Source organism: Apodemus sylvaticus, chromosome 18 (genome assembly GCF_947179515.1).
Source record: "Apodemus sylvaticus chromosome 18, mApoSyl1.1, whole genome shotgun sequence".
Lineage (NCBI taxonomy): Eukaryota > Metazoa > Chordata > Mammalia > Rodentia > Muridae > Apodemus > Apodemus sylvaticus.
In genome coordinates this window covers 8,771,311-8,799,199 of record NC_067489.1, presented here as the reverse complement: position 1 = coordinate 8,799,199, position 27,889 = coordinate 8,771,311, and the positions used below count along the sequence as shown (strand labels likewise).

At 48.8% G+C, this 27,889-nt stretch overlaps 1 protein-coding gene across 1 annotated transcript; it reads left to right on the top strand.

Moving 5' to 3' along the window:
• The first annotated feature begins 35 nt into the window (after positions 1 to 35).
• Pcid2 (PCI domain containing 2) lies at positions 36 to 27,889 on the top strand. Its single transcript, XM_052162432.1, has 14 exons — positions 36 to 789; positions 4,470 to 4,559; positions 5,287 to 5,360; positions 6,267 to 6,334; positions 8,132 to 8,171; positions 9,698 to 9,752; positions 12,406 to 12,509; positions 17,923 to 17,998; positions 18,833 to 18,974; positions 23,576 to 23,676; positions 25,073 to 25,146; positions 25,280 to 25,405; positions 26,287 to 26,410; positions 26,681 to 27,889. Exons 1-14 carry the CDS (start codon positions 754 to 756, stop codon positions 26,768 to 26,770), a joined length of 1,200 nt encoding a protein of 399 aa, XP_052018392.1. The 5' UTR covers positions 36 to 753; the 3' UTR covers positions 26,771 to 27,889.

Below are 27,889 nucleotides of genomic sequence, written 5' to 3'. Positions count from 1 at the left end.
CGCCCGTGAGCGCTCGGCTCCTCCTCTTTCTGCTCGCGGCCCGGTCCGCGCGCCCGAGGTCCAACCGCCGCGGCGCGCACCGGAACGATCCGGCTCCGGGGCGCGGACTCCGCCCAAGGAGGGCTCGGGGACTCGCGGACGTTCTACAACGAATGCTCGCGAGAGGGCGCCGTGACACCCGCGCCGAGTGCTCGGGAGCTTGCTGCCCCACGTCACAGCGAGGGCCGGGACACCCGGGTTAGACGACCTGAGTGCAGAAAAGCACCCCACCACCTCGCCTCCGTGCGGCGGCACGTCGATGGTTGGGACGGGACGCTCTACACTCAGTTATCTGGGGTGCCCCGGTGAGGGGTGTGGGAGGACTCGGGGACGTTTTCCGAGTGGGATCTGGGCTTGTTGTTCGGAGAGAGCCAAGAGCACCTCTGCACACTGAGGGCTGGAGAACGGGTCCCCCTCATCGTGGAAGGGGAGAGGGGTAACGAGGAATCGGGTCACTAGCACACGGACGTGTAGGTTGGAACTCCTCCACGTCAGTCCCCCGTCCTCGAGCGCGCCCCCGCCGGACCTGAGGCGTCCCAGGCACCCGCACTCACAGCTACCAAAAGAGAAAGGCTCGCGCCTTCTCTGCTCAGCTGGCGCCACCCGCTCCGGAACCAACGTGCGGAGGATACAGTGTGTGGGTGGGTCGGGGGGACAAGGAGCGCAGACGGACGTGCGCCGGAAGTGAGGCACATAACACCCGCGGCCGCAGCTATGGCGCACATCACCATTAACCAGTACCTACAGCAGGTAGGTTTCGCTTGGTATCCTTGCCTGCTGGCCACGGGAGTGAGTCCTGGGGCCGAGTCGGACGGGGCCGGGGGTCCTGCAGTTGGCATTGAGGCGAGGAGGGACTGCTGCATGCAGTGGGCAGCCTGTCTTGTTCAAAAGTTGCAGGTGGTTCCCGGTGGGACAGAGGAGGATCCGAGGTGGCGGTAGCAAGATCGCAGCCACTTGTAGAAGGGGTTGTCCGCGTAGTCGGTGCTTCTCTATGCACGAAGCACTTTGTGTCTCTTGGCAGCGGTGCCCATCAAGGCTTTGCTCAAAGCCTGCGAATGGTACAGGCAAACAAGTGCTGCATCTGGGTGGAGGGTTGTGTTTGCATTTTCTCCACAAACCTCGGAGAGAGGGCCTGTTAGGGTGTTGGAGGTGGAATCCCACCGGATGCAAGGGCAGCCAGATAGGAAGGTCTGATGAACGTTTTAACTGACTGCACTGCTGCTCAGGGCTGGTTATGAATCTTAGATTTGCACTTAGCTCTACTGTCAAGGCCCCCTTTTCCTGTCCCAGGTGTTTGGGTACTAGAGTAGTAGTACTTGTGTAGTTGTTCCTCCTCCTCCTCTTTTATTTAAAGGACTTATTTATTATTATAAATAAGTACACTGTAGCAGTCTTCAGATACACCAGAAGAGGGCATCAGATCTCATTATAGATTGTTGTGAGCCACCATGTGGTTGCTGGGATTTGAACTCAGGCCCTCCAGAAGAGCAGTCAGTGCTCTTAACCACTGAGCCATCTCTCCAGCCCCCTGTGTACTTCTTAAGTAGTGGCACTATTGTTGCTGTTGTGTGTGCATATATATTCACTTTGATTCCATCACAAGGCCCTCCTTGAAGAGCTCAGTAGGTGGCTACCCAAGTCTTCTCAACTCGGAAATATCAGTTGAAACTCAGATTCTGACTCTACAGTGCACATATTTAATACTTAGCAAGATGCTGATTCTGGAGAAAATGCTTGAACCTCAGTGATCTTATTGGCCAAGAGACAAGTCTTTATTTGAACACATTGGCAACAGCCTTGGCTGGTGGCTACCTGTTGACAACTTGTTTGTCTCACTTTCCCCGTGATTCCTGTGCTAATTTCCTAGAAGCTGTTGGGATTGGGTTGGTTGAATTTTTCCATCCTTGCAGGTTAATAAGGTAGCCTGTTACTCTTGTGGTTGCTTGAGCCAGGAATAAAGGTCATTTTTTTCTATCATAGGGAATAGCATGGCATCAGTATGTTTGTGCTGCTTCCTGGGTATCCCAGTTCTGTAGCTGTGATGTGATGGCCTGCAGGGGCGCCTGCATGTGTTTCAGAGAGAGAGAAGCATGGAGCTTGAGGAATCTACCCCTTGCAGCAAGGAGCGAGGTCTACTTTTCTCCAAGGTCAAACTAGAAGGAAACTTTACTCCATTTCCCAGGGTTAACAATTCTAAAACACCTCTAATTCAGAACCCATAACCAAAGAACATCACAGATATCATAGCCCTAAGAACAAGGACATTCCCTGTAACCACAATACTTTTAGTAGCCTGAGAACTTTGACACTGATGCATGTAACTCTTAATTTTCCACTGTTCTGCAAATTGTCTATTAGGACTTGTTTTTTTGAATCCAGAGTGCAATCCTGTTGCACCTTGCATGTATTCTTGTTCTGGATAATGTGGAGCTGTGAGCTTCCTGTCCTCCAGTCCCTTTTGTAGAGGTGGCTTACCCTCATGAGAGCCCTTTCCTAAACCAGGTACTGTGTCAGTTGGCCAGGATCTGATTTCCTGTTTTCCTTTCTATATTGATTTTCTTTTTATGTGGTTCAGGGGACTGAATCTAGGGTCTTATGCATCTGGGCAAGTGCTTTGTCATTCATTGAGTTATATCCTGGCCCTATATCTGTATCTGCTATTGGTTTTTTTAGGTTAAGTAGTAATTTCTGGGTTGTAGAGATGACTTAGGTGTTAAGGATACTTGCTGATCTTGCTGAGGACCTGAGTTCAGTTCCCAGCACCTACATGGCAACTCATAAAATAAAATAAATTAGTCAATTCTTGTTTGTTTGTTTGCTTTTTAAGAAAGGCTCTCTTTGTGTAGCCCTGGCTGTCCTGGAACTTACTCAGTAGATTAGGCTGGCCTTGAACTCAGAGATCTGGCTGCTGCTGCTTCCCAGGTGCTGGATTGATAGCATGTGCCACTAACACCCAGCAAACAATAACAAATAATAAAAAACATAATAAAAAACAAAAAATAAATAACAAAGAATAAAAAGTAAATACTAAAAGATTTTTTCCTTTACACTCTTTCTTTAAAAACCATTACTGATATGTATGGGTATGTCTATGTCCTTAAGTATATATGCATGCATGCATGCATTCAGGTATGTATGTGTATATTTGAGACAGGGTCTCTGTACATAGTCCTGACTGTCCTGGAACTCACTATGTAGACCTGGCTCTCCATACAGAGATACAGATCTGCCTGCCTTTGCTTCCCAAGTGCTGGGTTTAAAGGCATGGGCTGCCGTACCCAACACACATTTTGGGTTATTTTTAATACCCAAGTATACTTTATCTATATTGTTACTCTTTTGGAAGCTCAAACTTTCTGAAAGCTGCCTCAATTGTTTTCTATGGCATTTGAACCTGGCCCTGTTCTTGAGCCTTTTTTGGGCCATATGTTTTTTAAACTCATCCAAGCCTCCTCTGACCCAGCTCTGGTATCAACTCTTTCTCTAAGGAGCTTTGCTGTCAGTGAAGAATGGAACTTATAAAACAAGCCTGGTGCCAGTTATGTTTGCTGTGGGATTTCAGGGGATAGAAAGAATGTGTACAGTTTTAAGGAACTGAGGTTTGAGAGTAGACGGTACCCCTGTGGACTGACTAGGACCTGAGAAGACCTAGTGTAGTTGGGAGAGATGTCTCCTGGTATGCCTAAAGCACACTCTCCCCCATGTGCTGGCCCAGGATATTGTGCACAGGTACTGCTTGGGGTACCGTGATCCAATGGTGCCTAACATAAAACGACGCAGCTTCCGTGTTAGTGTTTGGTAAGGCACCTATGCCAGGTGCCCGCGTGCCGGGGATGAGGTGTCTATGAAGTGAGCAGACACAGAGTACTGGGGACTAAACATGGGGACTCACTGGCACATGCAGGACCGTGGGGCTCGTCCTTAGCCCCAGCTACTGTTTCGAGGTTTGCTTGTTAAGGCCTGTCACTGCCCTTATTTTCTCCCCCACTCCTAAGTTCCTTGTGTTGTGACGGAGGCAGGACTCGGATGGGACTTTCTTAGAGAGTCCAAGCCTGTGTGCAGTTTCCTGTGGACTTGTGGCAGTTGCCAGCTAAGTTGTACTTTGGGCTTTAGGCACATTTGGGACTACAGAGCTACTAATGTTAGGGTTACTTCCTCCTGCCATCTCTAAGGTCACTGCAAAGGAGGGTGCTCAGGAGTGAACTTTCCTGGGGACTGCTCCCTGCCTTGGGGGACCCTGGCTTGACTGTTTTCTTAACCTCGGAAGATCCCATTTTGAAATAAAGTTGTTTCCTGGATAACTTTACGTTTCGATTATTCTGGCATCTTTCACAGAGGAAGAAACTGCGTTTATGGTGTGCAGCTCACTGCTCAGGTCCTGTGAGAACAGATTTTGTCTACCTGCTCAGGTTTCCCCTCCACATTTTCAGGTGTACGAAGCCATCGACACCAGAGATGGAGCATCCTGCGCAGAGCTGGTGTCCTTCAAGCACCCTCATGTTGCGAACCCACGGCTCCAGGTAGGCAGGAGATAGACCCATGGTGTCTAGAGAAAATGGAGAGGGCTGAAGGCATATTGGCTCAGTCTGCAGATAGGAAGGACTATACACAGGCATCCAGAGAGAAGTGTGGGGCAGTCAGGTTTCTATGGAAGATTAAATTCGAATAAAAGGAAACTAATATTGCCTCTCTCATTTGAAAATTTCTAAGTTCTTGAAGAGAGCCTAGCTCACTCAGCCACAGCACCCCTGTGTGAGAGTGCGGTGTTGGCTGCTGTTCAGCTCCTGTGACAGGTTTGTGTGTATGACCAAGTAGGTCTGTCTGTCTGTCTGGGCAGTATTCCACTGACCTTTCATCTGGGAGGGTTACGCTGGTGGTCACCATCTGACACAGATTTTTCAGAAGGAACTACAAAATGGTGACTTTTTTTTAAAGTTTAATTTTAAAATTACACTTATTCGTTTTTGTGTGTATGTATTTGGGCATGCATGTACCATGGTGTGTGTATGTGTGTGGGTATATGTGTGAGTGTGTGTGTGTGTGTTTGTTTTCAGGTCAGGGGACAATTTATGGGAGTTGTTTTTCTTCCCCTGTGTGGATTCTGGCAGTTGGACTAAGGCCGTCAGGCTTGGCAGCTTGGCAAGGACTCCCTGACTTCCTTTTTCCTGTTAATTCACTTTGCATTAGTTTACTATTAGAAAAACAACTGATGGGAACTTTACCCGCCCCTTTCTCCTTGTGGATTAGATGGCCTCTCCGGAAGAGAAATGCCAGCAAGTTCTGGAGCCCCCTTATGACGAAATGTTTGCTGCTCACTTAAGGTAATCTTTGACAGTAGGAAGACACACACAACTGCATGTAACACACAGCTGCATGCATGCAACACATGGTTGCAGGTATGAACACACAGCTGCATGTATGTAATACACAGCTACATGTATGTAGCATGCCCATTCACTTTGATTTTATCATGCATCATTGTTTGCTTGCAGCAGTGAATAATTAACTTGGAAAAGTGGACAAGTGTGTCATGTGCCTCTTGTGTCACACTTGGTATTTCTACTGTATTTTTTGTATTTGTAATAACTAACTGAAGTCTTCCTTTTCTCATGGCACAATAGCATTTTAATATCTTTGCCTTATAGGGAAAAAAGAAAAGAATCAGAGTTAAACAAAACAAAGCTTCTGGTTCTTCACACGGTCTGTCTGCCGTTTTCACTCCAGTGTGTCAGGCATTCCAGACAGAACTGTGTATCCTAAAGCCACGGCACAGGACTGCCTGCCTGCGTCCTGTGTATTTCAGAGCAGCTGGGCCAGGCCATGAAAGACTTGGGGTGCCACTGTTGTTTCTTGCAGCAAGAGGCACCCCGTCTTCCTAGCCATGTGCTCTCTGCAGTGGGGTTCCTGGTTTGGTGATGGCTGCCTGCAGGAACCTAGACAGAGTTAGTGTCTTTGGACGCTCACTAACAGTGGAGGGCCATGCTTGCCTGCAGTCTCTGTGCCCAGAGCTACTGAAGGCTTCCCTTCTGGCCCTTGACAGTAGCGTTGGAACCCTGTGGGCCTCATGGCCTTCAGCTGCTTTCCGTCAGTGGCCGGGGGGCTTCTTCCATCTGTGGTTCTCTGCCACAGGAGCAGGAGAGGGCTGGGTAGGGTGTGAGAGAACTGCACTCTGGGCTGATGTGGCATCCCGTGTGTAGATGCTCTTCAAGCCCCGATGTCTTTTCCAGGTGTACTTATGCTGTGGGGAATCATGACTTCATAGAAGCGTACAAGTGCCAGACGGTGATAGTCCAATATCCTTTACAACGTGTGTTATTGAGGCTGGAAACATTGAACCAGTTGTTCAAACCTTCAGCTAAAAAAGAACCACAATCTCTTGGATTCCTAAGTTTAGCCTGGCTCATAAGACTCACCCAGTTACTTATATACTAAGGAAGAACACTGCTCAGTATATTGGATTTTATTTATTTATACCATAAAGGGTGACATGAGGCTGTTTTCATGCCACTGTATTTACTTTGAAGACATTCCCTCCCATATCTCACTCTCCCATCCTTTCTTTCCTTTCCTCTCCCTTGCCATTCGTCCCCTTAATTCTGTAGACAGTTCCTGTCTCCTTAATGTCATCAGTATATACATGGAGGGCATGCTTACTTAAGAGAGAACAAAGTTTGTGTTTGTGTGTGGTATGTACATGAACGTGCAGGTGCCTGAGCCTCTGTGCACACACAGAGGTCAGAAACCAGAAGAGGATGTCTTGCCTGCTTCATTGTGGTGAGGCAGGATCTCTCACTGAACTAACTCAGGTTTGCTGTTTTGACTAGGCCGGCCGGCCAGCAAGCTTTTAGGATCTCTTTGTCTCCCAGCGCTGTGGTGTCGGACACACATTTCCAGATGTTCATGTAGCTATTGAGGTAGTAACTAGGGTCTCATGCTTGCACCAGAAGCACCCTTACCACAGAGTCATCCCTAGCTCCAAGAATAATGTTTTCTTTGTTTTGTTTATAGACGAGCTCTAAATGGCCTTTGAACTCACAGAGATCCACTGGCTTCTGCCTTCCAAGTTGTGAGATTAAAGGCCTGCAACTATCATGTCCAGTCAAAAAGAATGTTTTGGCAATACCATTAAATATGAAGATGCCATCGTGAAACCCATTATTTTGCATACTAACCTAAAGACTTAATTAAGAAAAGAATGTTTTGCAGGTGTGCTTGCAGAGACTGGAAGTCTCAGTGCCCATAACCCAGCCTCAGTGGAGAAGAGGAGACTCACATACACACATCATCCCCCTCCCTCCATGGTCTGAGAGCATGCTAAGTGTTTGTAGAGCTCTAGATTCTAGTTAGCTTTTGAAAGCTACGATGTTTAAATACACTAAGAAGAGAATGCTACTCTCCGAGTCTCCCTAGAACCTAAACTCTCGCATTGGTAAAATAAGCCCATAGTACAGATTCTTGGCCACTTAAATGTGGCTCATGAGCAGCGGACGCAGAGAATCCAAGTGCAAATATAAAAGAGAAATCTTAACGGGGCTTGGGGAGACGGCTCAGTTGGTAACAAGCTTGCCCCGTAAATATAAGGACTTGAGTTGGATTCCCAGCACCCACGAAAAAGGCTGGCGTGGTGGGTGTGCTCGGGCAAGTGGAGACGGGTAGATCCCTAGGGCGCTGGGGCTCTAACTGAGCTTCTGATCCCAGTGAGAGCCAGGCCTTATCTCAGAAAAGGAGGAGGATGGCCAGAGGAATGACACTTAAAGTTGACCTCTAGCCACCACAGACACATACACATAGGCCTGTACACACACACACACACACACACACACACACACACAGCATACATGGCTGTGTGTGGTAGGCCTGGAACCTTCCTCTCCTAAGTGCTAGGATTAAAGGTGAGCCCCCATGCCCGTCTGTATGAAGTGAATGCATTGAGTCTACTTGGCTGCCAACACATGGCTACTATGGTGTGCTTTCTACACGCAAGATTTCATTTACAGTCATCTAGAGAGCACACCTTGTCCCCTTAGTCTACTTTTATTAGGAGTAGTATTTCTTAAGTTTTATATGTCATAACTTCCTTAATACAGCACATCATTCCTTCGGGCATTCCAGGCTCACAAAGAAGAAAACTGGTAAGCAGGAACAGCTGGAGATGAGGTGGTCTCGGTGCGGGCTTGGGTTAGACCCACATGGCCAAGTCTGTAGTAAGAGCTACTTCAGGGCTTCTTCTCATCAGACTGTCTCAACCTGCCAGCTCCTGGATAGTGGATGATCACGCGGCCCGTCTGCCTTAAGAACCCATTTAGAACCCTAGCCTGTGTCCAGCCACTGCATCTCGCCTTGGACTCTCCCAGAGGTCCAGCCTGTGCTTTCCTGCTGTGCTCTGGGCCTTGCAGCTCTTCATCAACCCATTCAGAAGGTGATGGAGACAGCACCAGAGTCCTGCCCTCAACTCTGCCAGTATAGAAATGCGCAACTGAGAAATACAGCGACAACCTGTCCACAGTGCATAGGATGGCGTCTGCTGTGGAGTGTTTACAAATGCCATGCTTCCCGTGTTTGTCGGCTTGTGGCTTCAGATGATGGTGAAGGCCACTAGAGCTTTTGGATTGCCTTAAGCGTTTTTTTGTTTTTTTCCAGTACTGATACCTATCCAGGGCCTCGTATGTACCAGACAAGCACCCTGCCACTTAGTTCTGTTCCTAGACCTTTAAGGCGTTTCCTGAGACACTGTCTCACATGCCCTGGTTAGCCTCAAACTCATCATAGCTGAGAATGGCCTCGAACTGCTTCTGTTGCTCTAGTGCCGAAACTAGATGTTACCCCCTGGGGAAAACTAGGTGGCGTGTGCCACCACACCTAGTTTATACTGTGCTGGGGATCAAACCCAGGGCCTCGTGCGTGCTGAGGAAGTGCTCTACTGACTCGGCCTCCAATATTTGAGGGGCAGTTATGGGAGAAGTTTGAGGCAGGGTCTTTGTAGTTCAGACTAGTCCGGAAGTTTTCATTCTCCTGCTCCAACTTCACAAATGCTGTGATTACAGATGTGTGCTTTTTCATGTCTGATATTTTCTCCCTCCCTTCCCCCCCCTCTCTTTATCTCTCTCTATGTTTCTTCTGACAGGCTCTCTGTGTGTAGCCCTGGCTGTCTTGGAACTTGCTCTATAGGCCAGGCTGTCCTCAGACTCAGAGATCTTCTGTCTCTGCTTCCTGAGTGCTGGGATTAAAGGCGTACATCACCAGCTACCAGCTGTACTTTTTCTTTTCCAAGTGAAGACTTAGTTTACACATGACTAAAAGCCCAGTGCTGGCAGCTAGATGTACACACCTGCTTGGTGACTGTGTGTGAGACATTGTGGCTCCCACTCAGAGCCTCAGTATTTTTAAAATGGAGCTGCTAGCTGGTGGTGGGGACTTAGGGAAGGACAGGGTTCTGGGAGCTCCGTCCCAGATAGAGCAGGGTCCATTTCTCTGGGCAGGGTTGGGACAGTGGTGTGGAGTAAGAAGTATCTGGCCAGGCCATCTGGGGTTGCATTGTGTCTGTGAGACATGCAGGACAAGGGGCAGCCTTCTGAGTGGGGAGGGTGTGGGCCTGGTTCTGGGTCATAGCCTTGGTGATCAGGTTAGCTCTTCAAATGTATTTGCTTTTCACCCTTAGGGCTCTGCCTGTCATGTATGCAGTAGCACTTGACCTTCGGATATTTGCCAATAACGTAAGTTCTGTTTCTTATCACTGTTGGTCTGAAGTTAAATGTGTAGGCTTAATTTCCAGTTTTGAGGGATCAATAGGGAGTGGGATGTATCTGGAGGTAAGCAGGTGTACAGGCTGGAGTTATCACAGAGAAAGGAGCTTCAGTGGGGGAAGTGCCTCCATGAGATCCAGCTGTGGGCATTTTCTCAATTAGTGATCAAGGGGAAAGGCCCCTGTGGGTGGTACCATCCCTGGGCTGGTAGTCTTGGGTTCTATAAGAGAACAGGCTGAGCAAGCCAGGGGAAGCAAGTCAGTAAGGAACATCCCTCCATGGCCTCTGCATCAGCTCCTGCTTCCTGACCTGCTTGAGTTCCAGTCCCGACTTCTTTTGGTGATGAACAGCAACGTGGAAGTGTAAGCTGAATAGACCCTTTCCTCCCCAACTTGCTTCTTGGTCATGATGTTCTATTCCTATAGAAACCCTGACTAAGACAGCAGGGGAAGACCAGGTGACAGCTTGGCTGTCTGTCTGTCATCCCTGATCATGGGGATAGGCCCTCTCTGTGGAGAGATGGCGAGCCACTGTGGTGCTGAGTGGACTGATCTGGCTGTGGCCTGTGCCAAGGACTCAGGTGGTGGCTGGGGTACAGATCCTAGACTTTACAGTTGGCTTCCCTCGAGGAGCAGCGTACGTCAGCGTTGGAGCCACAGAAGCGTCTTGCCACATGGATTCTAATAGATAAAAAACAAGACAAAACAGATAAATTGTCATAAAATCTACGGCTCAATATTTTTGCTCCGGCCACAAGTTCCACAGCCAGTTCCAAGAGACCTACTACTTTTGAAGTCTAATGCCTCAGTCTATGGAACTTGTCACACGGATTCTACTGGGGTTGGTGTGGCAGAATCTTTTGGGCCTTAGACTCTTTATGGGTTTAAAAACTGTTGGTGATTTCTGGTTCCAGAGCAGTGCTCTCTTCTCACAAAGCCAGTTGCAGGCCTGGGAATGCTAGCACTCACGTAGCTCTGCGACACAGACAGAGCTTCCTGTCTGTTCTGATGAGGGCCTTGGCAAGGAGAGCACAGAATCGCCACGGGCAGTAATGAGACAGGGTAACTGCCCTGTGTGCACAGCAGCACTTTCTGTCAGACGGTCTGCTCGGTGCTCCACAAACGAGTCTGCAGCAGTAAATAGTGGGGGCCAGCAAAGAGGTGGCTGGAAGGGCGCGTGCATGTGGCCTGCAGCTTTATAGCACAGCACCCAGAAGACTCCACAACAACCCCAGAAGCCACGGATCCTGAAGAGACTTCCCAGACTCCACAGCAGTTGTTGGATGGACGGATGTGGGTTTTAAGGCAACATCACAGTAGTGCTTCAGTGGGCAATTAGGAGCAAACCAATGAACACGCTGGTGATCCCAGCAAAGAGCTGGAAGATGCAAAGACCAAGTGGAACTCTGAGACAGAGGAACTGAGGAGCAGCAGGGGCTAGAGAGCGGCTCACTAGATACTGGCTTCCCTTACCGAGGACTGGGCGTGATGTCCAGCACCCACATGGCTCCTCACAACAGTCTGACTCCAGTCCTGGGACGTCTAATGCCCTCTTCTGCCTCCATGGATACCAGATGCACACAAGGTATACAGACATACCTGGGTATCAGATACACACATGGTGCATAGATATACATGGAAACCGATGCACACATGGTACATAGACATACATGCAGGCAAATCATAAAACAGTAACAGTAATCAATCTTTTGGCGGTGAATTTAAACAAGAAGAGAATGGCATTACGTTGTGTCTCAGACTCTTAACCTAGTTCTGTTTAACAGACCATCTGGGTCTTGCTGTGTCTGCATTCATTCTATTGTAAGGTGCTGCTTTATGGAGCCATTTGAGAACTCTCAGGTCATTATGGACTATTCATTCTTGATATTACCAAAGTCCCCAGAAACATGCTTGTGTGTGTGTGTGTACGCGCGCGCGTGTGCTCACATCCTCAAGGAGGAAGGGGCAGCCTCAGATGTCATGGTCTTGTGACAGGGTCTCGTCTCATCACCCTGGGACTTGCTGACTAGGCCAGGATGGTTGGCTGGGACTGCAAGCATGTGCACCGTGTTCTCTGCTGTGTTGTGTTGTTTAGACTGTTGTTCTGGGAATCTAATCCAGGACCTTGTGCTTGTAAGGCTACGGCTTCACTGACTGAGCTGCCCCCAGGCCCTGGCGCAAGTCTTAAAGGGTAGTACATTGTGATCCTCATCCTGTCCAGCCTGCCTTCCCATAGAACCCAGGCCCACTGCCTGCAGTGAGCCAGGCCCTCCCACTTTAGTCACTACATAGGAAAGTGCCACAGAGTCTGAACTACAGGTACACATGGAGACATTTTCTCAATAACGATTTCCTCTTCCAGCCATGTCTAGGTTTGCATCAGGTTGACAAAGACCAACCAGGCCAGCTGGGACTGGTGTCATCTTGACTTGAGCACAGATATGGGAAATATATATACACATACATACACATGCTTCTCAGTTCTTAAAAAGTGTCTGAGAAGGGCTGTAGAAGTCAGCTCACTGGTTAGCGCAGCTACTCCTCAGATGCGTGCACTATTGGAGACTTGCACCATTACTTTTGCCTCTGTTTGCTGAGAAAAGTAAACCCCTTTGTATCGTTAGGCAGACCAGCAGCTGGTAAAGAAAGGGAAGAGCAAAGTAGGAGACATGCTGGAGAAAGCTGCCGAGCTGCTGATGAGCTGCTTCCGAGTCTGTGCCAGTGACACGTAAGTGAGGTCGGGGTGGGGGTGGGGTGGGGGGGGAGAGGGGTGGGGAGAGGGGGGCCTCCGTCTGTAAGGGAAGTCAGAAGATCACACATGCTCACCCTCAGAGCGAGCGCTGCTCTGTCCCCTCAAGAGCTCTCCCTGTACTCGGTCCTTGGTGCTGGCCACACTTTCTGTCTTCACTTTCAAAGGTCTCTGCCTGGTGCACGTGGCCTGGCTTTCTCTCCCTGTCAGTGCTCTAAGCAGAGCCTTGTCTGGCTCCGTGGCTCTGACAGCCAAGCCCCCTCCCCCTTGCTCCCTGGGGGTACACCGAGCTCTACTCGTCACTGACTTGAGCATTGCTGCTCTGTCTAGTGAGGTTCAGTCTCCTGTAGACGGTTCATTGAGCGTCGGATTTTTGAGAGATTGGTTTATTAGATTCTTTTGTTTTTTGTGTTTGCAATACAGGGTTTCTCGTGTGTGTGCCTGGCTCTCCTGGAGCCCAGGCTGATCTCCAACTCAGAGATCCTCCTGTCTCTGCCTCCCAGGTGCTTGCATGGCTTAATATAGTTTCTAATATCCAATTTTTTATATCCTTTTGATCATCCCCCCCTCTTTAATTTTGTGTAATTTGTCTTATCTGGTTTGCAACATAGCTGGTTTAACTTTTTTCTTAACTAAACCTACATTCAGATTTTCTATCTTTTCCCTAAAACTCCATCTCTACCAATCATATAATCATGTTATTTGATTATGTGCTTATGGGAAGTGTGCATGTGTTGAGCATGGTCCTGCTCTATTACCCTCGCTGCCCTCCCGCGCTTGAAGGCCTGAGCAGTCTCGAGGTGTCTCTTTCCCGTATTCCTCATTGACTGCTGTGTGCTGCTGTTGCCGTTTTGGTTTTGTGATTGAGACCTTGGCTGTCTTTCAGCTCTCCGCCCTCACCCTTCTTTGTGTCCTTCGGTGAGTAGAGGTCTTGACCATCCTCCCTCTCACCACCAGTCCTGACTGTGCTGCTGTCCTGTAGGGGAAGGTCTCAGCCATCCCTAGGCTCTCACAGCCCCGCCCACAGTGGATGGAGTTTCTGTCCATAAGCTCCCACAGTGCATTGCACTTAGCACTGTCCTGTGAGGATGCTGATGACTAGAGATGGAGGAGACCACCGAGGAGGGAGGGCTTCTTGTCTCTCACCATCTGTTTGCTGCCATGGCAGCTTGACGCCTGTTTATTGACTGGACACTTAGAGGACCTTGTGGCTCTGTGGTTCTGCACATGACCCCTCCGTGACCTTTGAACTGTCAGTGGTTTCTCAGATAGTGCAAAACAAAACAAAATAAAAACCAAGCACAGTAAAAATACCTGTGTTTCAAAGGACACTACCACAAATCAAAACAGCCATATTTGAAAAACATTTGAACTAACATGCCTGATAAAGGTTTGGTATGTGCTATACCATGAACTGTTAGAACTGAACAAGAAGGACAAATCCATGTTTAAATGAACATTTGCCTTTTTGTTTTTGTGTTTTTGTTTTTTGTTTTTTTAAGACAGGGTTCCTCTGTGTAGTCCCAACTGTCCTGGAACTCACTTTATAGACCAGGCTGGCCTCAAACTCACAAAGATCTACCTGCTTCTGTGAGTGCTGGGATCAAAGGTGTGTTCTGCATGCCCACCTGTAATGATCTGTATATTTGAAAAAAAATCTTAGGAAGGGAAGGAAGGAAGGAAAGAAGGAAGAAGGAAGGAAGGAAGGAAAGAGAAAAAAGATAGGTGTCTGGTGCGCAGGTGCTAGCCTGCTCTAACTCAGCAGTTTCCAGGGCCACAGTGGGCTGCCTCCTGTGCCTGTTACAGTTGCTGTGATCACAGAGTGGGAAATGCACATGGCTGGTAGACTGAGGGGTCAGCTGCAGGGCTGAATGAGTGGCTATTTCTCAGAACATTAGCTGACGTTGACCTGCGCCACAGTAGCCGGATGCTGCCCCGAAGGCAGGCAAACCCAACAGCCTCCACGGCCAGGTTGGCACACCCTGCTGCCTGTTCACTCCTCACTGCCTGAGTTTGCTTTTTGAATTTCTGCTGTGGCTCTTAAAGTAGATTCTTTAAATTCTTTATCACACTTGGGTGTGAGGACTTTGAACTAGAGGTATTTTGGGGATACCAGTTGGAACAATTTACGGGAAAGTGCTGGGGCAGCAGCTAACTGGGCAGCTGCTCTTAGAAAGTGGTCAGCGTTTACACCAGTGTCATTGTAGACAATTTACTTCCCTGCCGCGAGTGCCGGGTGGTTCCTGCTGGGTCCGGAGTTTGAGCTCAGTCTCATGTTCCCAGGGGCTACCGTTGGGCCAGCACCACTGTGCCCGGTGGTTCCTGCTGGGTCCGGAGTTTGAGCTCAGTCTCATGTTCCCAGGGGCTACCGTTGGGCCAGCACCACTGCAACAAGCTGCGTGTCAGGAACCACTCGGAGGGGAGGTACACAATTAATTCAACTCTGAGTTTTCTTTTCCCAGTGTTTTATCATGAAAATCTACAAATATTCAGCAGAATTGAGATAATTTTATAGGACAGCCTCTAACTGCCACTTCTGTATATTTATTATACTTGTTCTTGTCTGTCCATGTCTTCTTCCTGTCCATCTGTCAAATTGTCTCAATATTTCTCTTCATCCTTTTTTTTTTAAGCACTTTTTTTTTTTGTGTGTACATTTCCATCCAAGGACTTCAACTTCTTGTTTGCCTTTTGGGGTAAAGTGGACCTTCAGAACCACAAAGACCCCCGCTGTGGCTGTGCCTAGTTTGACATTGGTGCCTTTGGTGGAGTCTGGTCAGGTCTTCTTACTCCTTGGAGGCCATGCAGGCTGTGAGATCTACCATCCTGTTGCTGTATCTGTTGTTCGTTGTCATACCAAGAAATGATTTTTACAAAGTTGTCAATGCCAGCCCCAGCATCCAAAGTAAAACAGTGGGTGTCACTGTTACAGTCCCAGGAGACAGCCTGGTCCTCACTATAGCCTAGGATGCCCTTCAGTGGGCCTTCTGGTGCCTGCTTCACCACCGTCTTGATGTTATCATACTTGGCAGCTTTCTCCAGGTGGCTCGTCAGATCCACAGCAGACACACCAGGGATAAGAATGCAGAAGGCCTGTTGTGTCTTCATTTTCATTAAATTCTAAAAAGTCTAATTTCTTTATTTCTTCCTTGACCAAGTTACCATTGAATAGGGCATTGTTTAGCTTTCTTGTGTATGTGGACTTTCTGTTGTTTTTGTTGCTATTGAAGACCATGAAAATGAAGGCACAACATACCCAAACTTAATGGGACACAATGGAAACAGTGCTAAGAGGAAAACTCAGCTCTGAGTGCCTCCAAAAAGAAACTGGAGAGAGCATACACTACCAGCTTAACAGCACACCACACCTGAAAACTCTAGAACAGAAAGAAGTAAATACACCCAAGAGGAATAGACAGCAGGAAATATCAAACTCAGGGCTGAAATCAATCAAGTAGAAACAAAAAGAACTATGCAAAGAATCAACAAAACCTGGAGCTGGTTCTTTGAGAAAATCAAGAAGACAGATAAACCCTTAGCCAGACTAACCAGAGGGCACAGAGACAGTATCCAAATTAACAGAATCAGAAATGAAAAGGGAGACATAACAACAGAAACTGAGGAAAAAAAAAAAAACCCATCAGATTCTATTACAAAAGCCTATATTTAACAAAACTGGAAAATCTGGATGAAACTGGACAATTTTGTAGACAGATACCAAAGCTAAATCAGGATTAGATAAACCATCTAAACAGTCCCATAACCCTTAAAGCAATAGAAGTAGTCAGTAAAAGTCTCCCAACCAAAAAAGCCCAGGACCAGATGGGTTTAGTGCAGAATTCTATCAGACTTTCAAAGAAGACCTAACACCAATACTCCTCAAACTATTCTACAAAATAGAAACAGAAGGAATACTACCTGTCTTAGTCAGGGTTTCTATTCCTGCACAAACATCATGACCAAGAAGCAAGTTGAGGAGGAAAAGGTTTATTCTGCTTACACTTTCACATTGCTGTTCATCACCAAAGGAAGTCAGGACTGGAACTCAAGCAGGTCAGGAAGCAGGAGCTGATGCAGAGGCCATGGAGGGATGTTCCTTACTGGCTTGCTCCCCCTGGCTTGCTCAACCTGCTCTCTTATAGAACCCAAGACTACCAGCCCAGGAATGGCACCACACGCAATAGGCCCTCATCCCTTGATCACTAATTGAGAAAATGCCTTACAGCTGGATCTCATGGAGGCACTTCCTCGACTGAAGCTCCTTTCTCTGTGATAACTCCAGCCTGTGTCAAGTTGACACACAAAACCAGCCAGTACACTACCCATTTCATTCTATGAAGTCACAGTTGTGCTGAGTATTCCCCCTTGGAGATGGAAAGGTTTCTGTCTAATCAGGAATTTGTCACAATATCCTTTCATAGAGGACTTCATAAGAGCTTTTTTTCTACATCTATCATGTTTAATGTTCCAAATAGATTTTAAAAACTGGTTGAGTGCATTACTTTTAGCTTCATAAGATGTCATATATATTTAAGAGGCATTTAACTATTATAAATTATTTTGATGACTTAAAAAATGTCAATACTGTGGGAAGGGGTGGGTGGGAGGACAGGGGAAGAGAAGGGGGCTTACGGGACTTTCGGGGAGTGGGGGGGCTAGAAAAGGGAAATCATTTGAAATGTAAATAAATTATATCGAATAAAAAATGCAAATACTGAGTTGTATATTTTAAAATAAATTTTATTAGTTTAATAAAAAAAAATGGATGCAGAAGGCCATGCACTCAGTGAGCATCCTGTTTGGTTCTGGGGTGACATCGCCTATAGTCCTGGCAGTGCCAGTGAGCGCAGGGATGATGTGGGTGGCGGCAATAGCATGGACGTTGTCGTGGATGACCTCAGCCATCCGTGATGGCACTGAGAAAGTTGGAGGTGCAGAAGGCAGGCATTGCTAACAAAGCTGAGAGAGTTGTCCTACGTGTCACGGTCCCCGCCATCACAGTCATGGGGTCGTCAACATGCAGATAGGCTAACCCTTTGTCTATTCTTAAGTGGGTCCCGGCCTTCTCCACGGTGGTGCAGACAGCAGTGAGCTCCATGGCAGAGTGGGTGCCAGACCTCCGCATTTGCTGAGGAAGGTGGAGACGGCCTTCGGGTCGATGACAGCTTCCCTGCTCTTAGTCTTGACTGCCATTGCATGCCAGGGAAAAGGCTGGCATGCAGAAGACACTGCTGTCTCTGGGGCAGGGAGGAGCAGAGAGCTGCCCCTTCCTCTAACATTACCTATTAATAGAGCCTTTTCTCTGGTGACTCTGGCTGTGGGGCTCTCTCAGTATTAATTTGTCCTGGCGGTTTATTCTGTAATTGATCATACTTGTTTTCTCTTCCCGTAGCCGTGCCGGCATAGAAGACTCTAAGAAGTGGGGGATGCTGTTCCTGGTGAACCAGCTATTTAAAATCTACTTTAAGGTTTGCTTTGCATGAATTTCTGTAAAGTCTTGTTTTCTATCTGCCTAGATAAATTATTAGTTTAGTTTGCCTTCTTAAATGTATTAGGAAGTGATCCTAACCACACCCACATTAATAATCCTAACAGCTAGTAGTCATTCCGTGCCTCCCAAGAGCAAGGCTTTGTTTTAAATACTAGGACCAGGGCTCAATAGAGAAAGTCACGCAGCCGTCTTCAGAACAGGGCCCATCCTGTGCCACAGAAGCAGATAAGAACTGAAGCTTCATGAAGATCTGATTCAGGATAGCTCATGGGAATAAATGCAGCTACTTCAGACACAGGCTCTGAGCGCTGAGTGACCGCCCTGTGCTGTCGGACGTGCTGAGCATTTGGTACCTGGTCCTTGTAATGGAGCTGTAATGGAGCCGGCCTCTGCGCATATGTGACCACTCTTGAGCCTTCGTCCTGTGTTGTAATATCAACTTTATGGAACTCAGGGGATATAGATATATGGATGGACAAAGGAACCAAGTTTTGCTTCGTAAAGACAAGTGGGCAAATGGCAGCCTGATCCACATCACTAAGAATCTGTCGTGAACTTCATGGGACATTTAGTTTGTCCTTGCGGCCTGGGAGCAGGTTTTTCCTCAGCATTGACTCTGGCTCTCCTCAGAGTCCAAGCTTCGAGATTGTATGTTGTCTGTATCAGGTAGTTTTTTGTTTTTTTACAGAAATTTTGATGACTTTGCAATTCATATTAAAAAGGTAAAACAGAAGTTCATGTCTGTCCTTCCGCCTGCCTGTTCTGTTGATACTGCTTATGACTATTTTAAATGGTTTCTTCTTTATTATAGATCAACAAACTCCATTTGTGTAAACCTCTTATCCGAGCCATTGACAGCTCGAATCTGAAAGACGACTACAGCACGGCGCAGAGGATCACGTACAAGTACTACGTGGGGCGCAAGGCCATGTTTGACAGTGACTTCAAGCAAGGTATGGTGATGGCGCTGTTCAGTGTCTGGGTGAGACCTGCGTCTGCCTTACTGGACTGACTTTGATAGTCTCAGAGAATATATTGACGGTATTTTATTAGAGTGAGACATATGTATAAACCAAGTCCAAATGAGAGTGAGAGTGAGGGGGAGAGAGAGAGCACCCCCATGTGAATGTATGACGTGTGTGTTGTGCAAGTCCCCACAGAAGTCAGGAGACGGTGTTTGGCCCCTGGAGCTGGACTTACAGGTGGTTGTGAGCTGCCCCATAGATCTGGGAACTGAACTTGGGTTCTTTGGAAAAGAACTTTGACTACAGAGTCATCTGCCCAGTCTCCTCTTTGCTTTGTTTTTTGAGACAGGGTCTTACTCTATAGCACAAACTGTCCTGGAATTCACTATAACTTACACTAGCCTCAAATTCATGGTTATCCTCCTGCCTCAGGCTTCTGAGTGTTCTGGGATTTCAGGGAGGGGGGTACCACACCAGATTTATTGTGTTTTTGAAATTTATTATTTTTGTGAATGTGTGTGTGTATGCATGTGTGTAGTGTGAATTTTTGGTGTGTGTGTGTGTGTGCCATGCCTTACGTACGCATGGAGGGCAGATGAGGGCTGTGGAGCCGACTCTCCCCTCCCTCCTCTGCATGGGCTTCAGGTCTTCCCTCAGCTTCCCAGGCTTCACCGCAAGCCCTGCGCTCGGCCATCTTGCTGGCTCCTATCTTTTCTTTTAATATTTTTCCAAAAGCTTATATTTTTGACAATAAAGCTAATAATACAAGTAAAAAATAATACTTGGAGGATCTTGATCTCTATAGGGTTTCTAAGTGCGCATCAGAGCGCTGGTTATCCTGCGCTCTCAGGATAACCCTTTCCTTGAGGTGCTCTCAGATAGAAACGATGATTGTCTTCTTTTGGTGGAGCTTGGGGACAGAGCTTGGCCCCGCTGCAGCCTCAGTAACTGAAGTCCCGATGGAATGACCCCGCAGCAGTGCAGGATGACCTCAGGCCCTGCTCCGTGTTTGTGTTTGTGGCTTTCTAAAGGTCGGAGTGGTGACGTTGTTCATAGCCGCCTGCCTGTTCACGATCATTCGCTTCCTCAAGAGCACGAAGGTGGGCTTTTTGTTTTTAACCCTGAGTATCTAGCCTGAGGCTGCCCGCTGGACTCTCTTCTGCTTGACATAAAGTGGACTTTTATTTATTTTTAAATTATTTTTAAAAATTGTGTAAGCTCACTTTATGAACTCAATTGTAGAAACAATATGCAGATGGATTAAGGTAGACTCAGAAACACTTGCCCAGTCCAAATTGTGTCCACTGGTGAGCAGTGCACAGCTAGGGGCCGCTCCACACTGGTGAGCTGTGCACAGCTAGGGGCCGCTCCACACTGGTGAGCAGTGCACAGCTAGGGGCCGCTCCACACTGGTGAGCTGTGCACAGCTAGTGGCCGCTCCACACTGGTGAGCAGTGCACAGCTAGGGGCCGCTCCACACTGGTGAGCTGTGCACAGCTAGGGGCCGCTCCACACTGGTGAGCTGTGCACAGCTAGGGGCCGCTCCACACTGGTGAGCTGTGCACAGCTAGTGGCCGCTCCACACTGGTGAGCTGTGCACAGCTAGGGGCCGCTCCACACTGGTGAGCTGTGCACAGCTAGGGGCAGCTCCACACTGGTGAGCTGTGCACAGCTAGGGGCCGCTCCACACTGGTGAGCTGTGCACAGCTAGGGGCAGCTCCACACTGGTGAGCTGTGCACAGCTAGGGGCCGCTCCACACTGGTGAGCTGTGCACAGCTAGTGGCCGCTCCACACTGGTGAGCTGTGCACAGCTAGGGGCCGCTCCACACTGGTGAGCTGTGCACAGCTAGTGGCCGCTCCACACTGGTGAGCTGTGCACAGCTAGGGGCCGCTCCACACTGGTGAGCTGTGCACAGCTAGGGGCAGCTCCACACTGGTGAGCTGTGCACAGCTAGGGGCCGCTCCACACTGGTGAGCTGTGCACAGCTAGGGGCAGCTCCACACTGGTGAGCTGTGCACAGCTAGGGGCCGCTCCACACTGGTGAGCTGTGCACAGCTAGTGGCCGCTCCACACTGGTGAGCTGTGCACAGCTAGTGGCCGCTCCACACTGGTGAGCTGTGCACAGCTAGTGGCCGCTCCACACTGGTGAGCTGTGCACAGCTAGTGGCCGCTCCACACTGGTGAGCTGTGCACAGCTAGGGGCCGCTCCAGAGCTGTGGAGCCTTGCTTAGGTTGTACACTCGCTGTCAGTTACCTGTTTATACACTTGTCCACCACGAAAGAGAGTCAGCTGCCGCAGGGTTGGTGTGTTCACACTGCCGCCCTTATGTAGCCAGGGTTGGTGTGTTCACACCACTGCCCTCATGTAGCCAGGGTTAGTGTGTTCACACTGCCGCCCTCATGTAGCTAGGGTTGGTGTGTTTACACTGCCGCTCTCTTGTAACCAGGGTTGGTGCGTTCACACTGCTACCTTCATGTAGCCAGGGTTGGTGTGTTTATACCTCCACTCAGCACTTTCTCTCCCAGCTCTTCCAATTCACTCTAAACCTGAATGGTCTTGAGCCTTGCCTTTGGGATTTCTGAACTATTTTGTGCTCTGAAAAAGGCTAGGCCTGACAGCGCCCGTGCTGCCACAGTACCAAGAATCGGGCGTAGGCCTGGGGGATTGACTGAAGACATTCAGTGAGGAGAATTCCAAAGCTTTACTGAGGGACCAGCAATATATACTAGAGGCTGGGTGAAAAACAACAGGAAAAAAAAATCATAGCCATAGGTCAGGCCCCTGGGAAGTCCCTACCACACCGGGCGGGCGGGCAAACAGGAATCAAGCTAAGCCGCAGGATGTTCCGCTCTCAGGAAACCTGTGCGAACAGCTCAGCTCACCGATGCCCAACAAGGCCTATCTCTGAGTATTCTCTCAAGCTCTGCTGGGAATTCATCCACCCATCCATCTATCGATCCACCCACCCACCCACCCATCCATCTTTCCTTCCTTCCTTTCTCTTAAAAAATCAATTTCACGAGAATTTCCTACAGTGTGTCTTGAGTAGATTCATTCCTCCCAACTACCGCCAGGTGTGGCTCCCTTTCTTACCTCTCCTTTTTTGTTTATAAATAATGTTTATTTCAGAATCTCCTTATCATTTATTTGTCTTCCTGTTTTTGTTCCTGGGTCCTGAGGTCACAGGACCTTCACGCTTGACTGTCAGGTTCATTCCTCCCTTCCTTCCTTCTGTCAGCTTTTTCTTTTAAGATTTATTTTTATTTTATCGAGTGTTGCCTGCATGTATGTAGGAGTGCACTGTGTGCCAGCAGGGTCCATCCGGGCAGAGGCGGTGTCTGATTCTCTGGAACAGACGTCACAAATGGCTGCGAGTCCCCCCGTGTGGGTCTTGGAACCAAATCCGAGTCCTGAGAGAGCCCTTAGCCACACAACACACAGAGAGGCTTAGCAAGGCAGAGCTGCCTGTGTGTGGACTCTTGGCTGTGGGCTTTCCACTGCAGCCCCACCTAAAGGGCCCTACTAGGAATGCGCTGACGGTGTGTGTGTGTGTGTCGGCTCTGGGCCGATTTTGCCTCTGTGGGCTTCTTAGGGAGGCAGCTTGGGTGCAGGACACAGACCTGCTCCAGTGACAGTTACCTCCAGGTGTGAGGTTAGCACTTCACTTTGGCACGGCCACACTGTTTGGGAGCAGAGGCGGCTCTCCGTGCAGACCTCCTCAGCCGATTCCAGTCTGTGTGTGTGAGGTGACCTGTGCTTTCAAACATTTCTTGTTTTGTAGTTAGTGGCCTAACAATCCAGGGAGAGTTCCGTAGCGGGTGGAATTCCTACTTCTTTCCCAAGTCTTGAACCAAGCTTGGCTCAGCAGGACTCCCCTGTGCAGAGGAGTCTGTCTCCTCTCTCTGAGCCTTGAGGCTTTGCACCTGAGGGAAAGCTCTTCCTGCCCACCATCTTAACCAGCCTCAGCGGGGCAACCCTCTGAGACCTGTGCTGGCGGTCACTGCACAGTTTACCTTAGGGGAGGGTCTCTTGGCAAAATGAGTATTTTCTATATTCTTAAATCTATCAGGTTCAGCCTCTTTACCTGAAATGGGAGCGAGTCCCTTTCTTGGAAAGTTGTGGGCAGGACAGACTTAGATTATAGGCTACTCAGATCGTGTGTAAGCGTGGTGGTTTTAAGTGGAAGGCACTCTGCGAGCTACCCACGGTGGGCTTCCTCACTTCTGAGTCCTGAGGAGTGCTGTAGAGATGTTGCATTTGTAGTTTGCAGCTTTAACTGTAGTCTACAGACTTGCAGATGACTGTAGCAAATTAGAATCTCAGCAGGCGTCAATGTGCATAGTTTCCTATTAACTATTCCATCTCTGACCACCACAGCAGGCCAAGGACACCCAGGCAAATTCTTGTAGAGTTTGGGGCTGTGGATTTTATGTAAGAAAAGTCCCTGGTACAGAAATGAGGCAGGGCTGCTGTTACTGGTGAAGGAGAGGAAAGCCTCCTTTTGAAGCAGGGCCAGGGTCGATGGGCAGGGTGAGCATGCTGGGCGGGCCATGTGCTCGGTCTGATGGGAGGCCTGCTCTCCGCAGCTGAGGAGTACCTGTCGTTTGCCTTCGAACACTGCCATCGCTCCAGCCAGAAGAACAAGAGGATGATCCTCATCTACCTGCTGCCCGTCAAGATGCTGCTGGTGAGTGGGTGGCAGCGGGTGGCTCGCTGCACTGCGCTGCGCGGTGTGCTGGATTTAGCACGGCCCAGAGCAGAGTGAGCACGGCATGCCCGCACGACTCCACGTCCTTCCAGGGCAGCTGTGTTGTCTTAATTCACTTGACAGAAACGGAACTGCAATAGTCATATAAAAAGGGAAACGGCATACGTTACTTATATTTCTTCTTAGAAGCTAAATTCATTTCAGTGAGTAGAAAACTTGAAAGGAAAAACACCATTCCATTCTGCCTGCGGGATTCTTAATCATAATAAATCAATATCTTTGAGACAGTCTTACGTACCTCATGTTGGCTTCTAACTTAATATAAACTGGACTGTGCTTGAGCTCTGTCCTGCCTCCACGTCCCAGTTGATGGGTACAGGTACTTGTCACCTCGAAAGTCAGTTGATACTTGAACCGAAAGCCGCCTAGGCAGGTACACTAGTCAGTTGGCCTAGTGTCAAAGTAAAGAGATTCTTTCTCACGCCTAAGGCTCATGCATAGCTGAGGGAGGCAAATGGTGCTGCCCGTGGCTGGAACAGATGGTTGAGAATAGCTTATAATAACGGGAAAGAGTGAGGTCGCCCGCCCGCCCGCCCGCCCGCGCGCTCACCCGCCCGCTCGCCCTCCATCCCGTCCCGCTGAAGAGTGAGCTGATCCTGACCGCTCTCAGCTAACTCCTCTGAGAGGCAGTCTCACTCCCCAGCCCCCTGCTTTCCTGGCGACTCTTCAGATCACTGCCCTCCGTACATAAGTGACACAGCACGCGGGAAGGTCACCACTGAGGTCATACCCATCAAGTTGAAAAACTGCTACCCAGGCTTCCTTATTTCTTGGCCAGAGTTGTTCTCTAGCTTACTGTCACATTGACATTTTGTGTTTCAATGTGTGGCTGTGCAGACTGCAGCACTCTGGGAGCTCAGAGGGTGACTGCCCCTCCTGCTCTGTGGGGATTAAACTCTGGCCATCAGGTGTGGTGGCACGTGCCTCGACCTGCTGAGCCTCCCACCTGGCACAGCCTGATGACCCAGCCTGTGGTGTTAAACCCTTGTTCAGCCTCTTACATTTGCTTTTAATTATTTCTCTGTTGAAAGGTAATTTCTTGATAAGAATCTTATTGATCTTAAAAGTGGAACTGTTGGGACTAGGGAGATGATGGCTCAGGGGTTAAGAGTGTTTGCTGCGCTTGCAGACATTTGGAATTGAGTGCCCCGTGTCTAGGGCTCACAGCTGCCTAGATCTCTAGCTTTGGGGAATCAGATGCCCTCTTGTTGCCTCTGGGCACCTGCCCATGTGTGACGGACACTGCAGATACACCCGTATACATTTTTTAAAAGTGTCAGTGTTTGTGTTCTGGAGAGCTGACTTTCTGTCCTAGGGTCACATGCCGACCATCGAGCTCCTGAGGAAGTACCACCTGATGCAGTTTTCGGAAGTGACCAGAGCCGTCAGGTAGGCCCGTGCTTTCCCGCTGTTTAAGAGCAGGAGGCTAACAGAGATTGCGCACGCGTTGTCCTGGAAACCCTGTTGACCTCTCTTTCTGCGGTTTTGCTCTGTGACCCCTGTGGCGTCTCTCCTTGCCCAGTGAGGGCAATCTGCTGCTGCTCAATGAGGCGCTGGCCAAGCACGAGACGTTCTTCATCCGCTGTGGCATCTTCCTCATCCTGGAGAAGCTGAAGATCATCACTTACAGGAACCTCTTCAAGAAAGTGTGAGTGCTGGGGCGGGACTCGAGCTCAGTGAGCAGATGCGGCTCAGCAAACCCTGAGCCCACATGAGAGCGCAGGGCAACGCGGCTTGCAGGCCATATGAGGTGTGAAAACAGCAGGGATGAGGAGAGCCGCTTCAGCAAGGCCCTGACTGGCAGCTGAGGTTGTTCTCTGAACTCTACATACACACCTGCATTCTCACACGCAGATACGCACCATCACACACACACACACAGCAGAAAAGAATGTGGGCTGCTTGGCAGAGGGATCCCTGGGGTAGATGGTACAGACGTCGTAGTCAGACATCCTGACCCTCTTGGGACGGGCTGACCCTGAAGGCTGTATAATGACACAGCTTGGCAGCAGACACCCTCTGCCTGCCCACGCTGTAGCACTGTTGTCCTCTTTCCTTTGCTACTGTGGCAGCTGGCCTATTCTCCGTCACCACTGTGTGTGTCAGGGAGTCAAATGTGATGGTTCCTTTTCCTGTGTGTGATGCTGAACGCTGGCTCTTCTGAGGCCTTGCCCCAGCCAGCTCTCAGACACAGAGACCTTTTTACAGCCGAAGACAGTCAGTGAGAAATAGTAAGGAGGAGCTGAAACCATAGGACATCTCAGAGCTGATTGATAAAGTGTGCATTTAAGATGTAATAACTACTCAGGATATCTAAATATCCATTTATAGAGTGGCTGCTTACAATACAAAGCTTGTATACTTTTGTGTTTAGTAGCTGTTGTCTGTGGGCTGTGTTATGGTGCATCTTATCAGTAAGAGCTTAAAATATGTGTGAACATTTGCTCACCACATAATGTTGCTTCCTGTCCTTCGACTCCTCCTCTTGTCCCTGAAGTTGTTACTTACAGCGGTTTCTTTTCTTCATAGATATTTGTTACTCAAGACACATCAGTTGTCTCTAGACGCCTTTCTGGTTGCTCTGAAGTTCATGCACGTGGAGGACGTGGACATTGACGAAGTCCAGTGCATTCTGGCCAACTTGATATACATGGTGCGTGAGTCGGCCTGCTCACTCCCAGCAGGGCTGGGAGACGGTGCTGATGTCACCAGAACACCTTTTCTAGGAGTTTTCCAGTAGAACTGATTTTTCCCCCCAGTAAATACTATTCAAAGGGCCCTGTGTAGGTCAGTATTGAGGGCTGTAACCTGTATCAGCATCTTCCCTGTCATGTGTGCCCCCAGGAAGGGAGTTTTCATCATCATGACATGTTTGATGTGACTGAGACTCAGAAGTGTAAACCTCTATCTTTTTCTGTTTCAGGGTCACATTAAAGGCTACATCTCCCATCAGCATCAGAAACTGGTCGTCAGCAAGCAAAACCCTTTCCCTCCACTGTCCACGGTGTGCTGATGCCCACGCCCGGCGGATGGAGTGCGCTCCTGCTACAGCTGCCCTCTGGAGCTCACGTCTCCAGGTGCTTCCCCAGGGCCACTGCGGCAGGGGCCAGCACTGAGGGCCTACCCGAGGTCTCCACTGTCCTCACTCATGCCAGCCCTGCCAAGACCTGGGGTTCTGTCTCAAGATGGACAAACGCCCTGCTGCTGGCCTGTAGGGCTTGTGACCTCCTGGGAAGGAGGTGGCAGCTGTGCTTCAGTCTTATGTTGTTTATGGAGGCTGGCTTTGTAACATTTTGTAGTGTTTCCTTCCTTCCTTCCTTCCTTCCTTCCTTCCTTCCTTCCTTCCTTCCTTCCTTTGTTTTTTAAAAAGGTAAGCCAAATTTATACAGGTGACTCGTTGTTTACTGTATGTTAGATAATGCATCTATTTTCATATGCAAAATGTCAGCATTTTGTGAGCTCAAAATACTGGGTTCACCTGAGAATTCTTTTTAAAACATAGAATTTAGGGGATGGAGAGGCGGCTCAGTCAAGACCAGCCCCTGCTCTGCGGAGTGCCACGGTGCGGCTCACAGCTGTCCAGCTCCAGTTCTAGGGGACCCACTGCCTTCTTTGGCCTCCATGGGCTCCTACCCACGTGTACATAAGCTCACTCAGGCAAACAGGCCTGAGTTAAATATAATAACTCAGGCCTGAATTATGTTAAATAAATACATCTTTTTTAAGAAGAAAAGCAGTGATTAGTCTGCTGTAAATTCCAACAATTCTAAAGACTGCATGGGACTATGACAAGGCCTGGCTGTTGGACTCTGGTAATGTCCCCTTCTGAGCTACTGTTGCCTGTCCTCTGCCTCTCTTCATTTCCTACAGCCACTGTCCTGTCAGGCCCTTACTCTGTACCTGCATCTAGTTTAACCTTTTCCAGAGACCCTTCCTCTAGACAGTTAGCCTGAGCAGGGCTTCAGCAGAAGGTTTTGGGCACAGTGCATCCTGCAGCCCTGGAGACGGTCCAACTCCTCCTCCTCCTCCTTCCTCCTCTTCCTTCCTCCTCCCACTTCCTCCTCCTCCTTCTCCCCCTTCCTCCTCCTCTTCTTTTTCTTTGTTTCAAATAAATGGTTATTTATTTATTTTA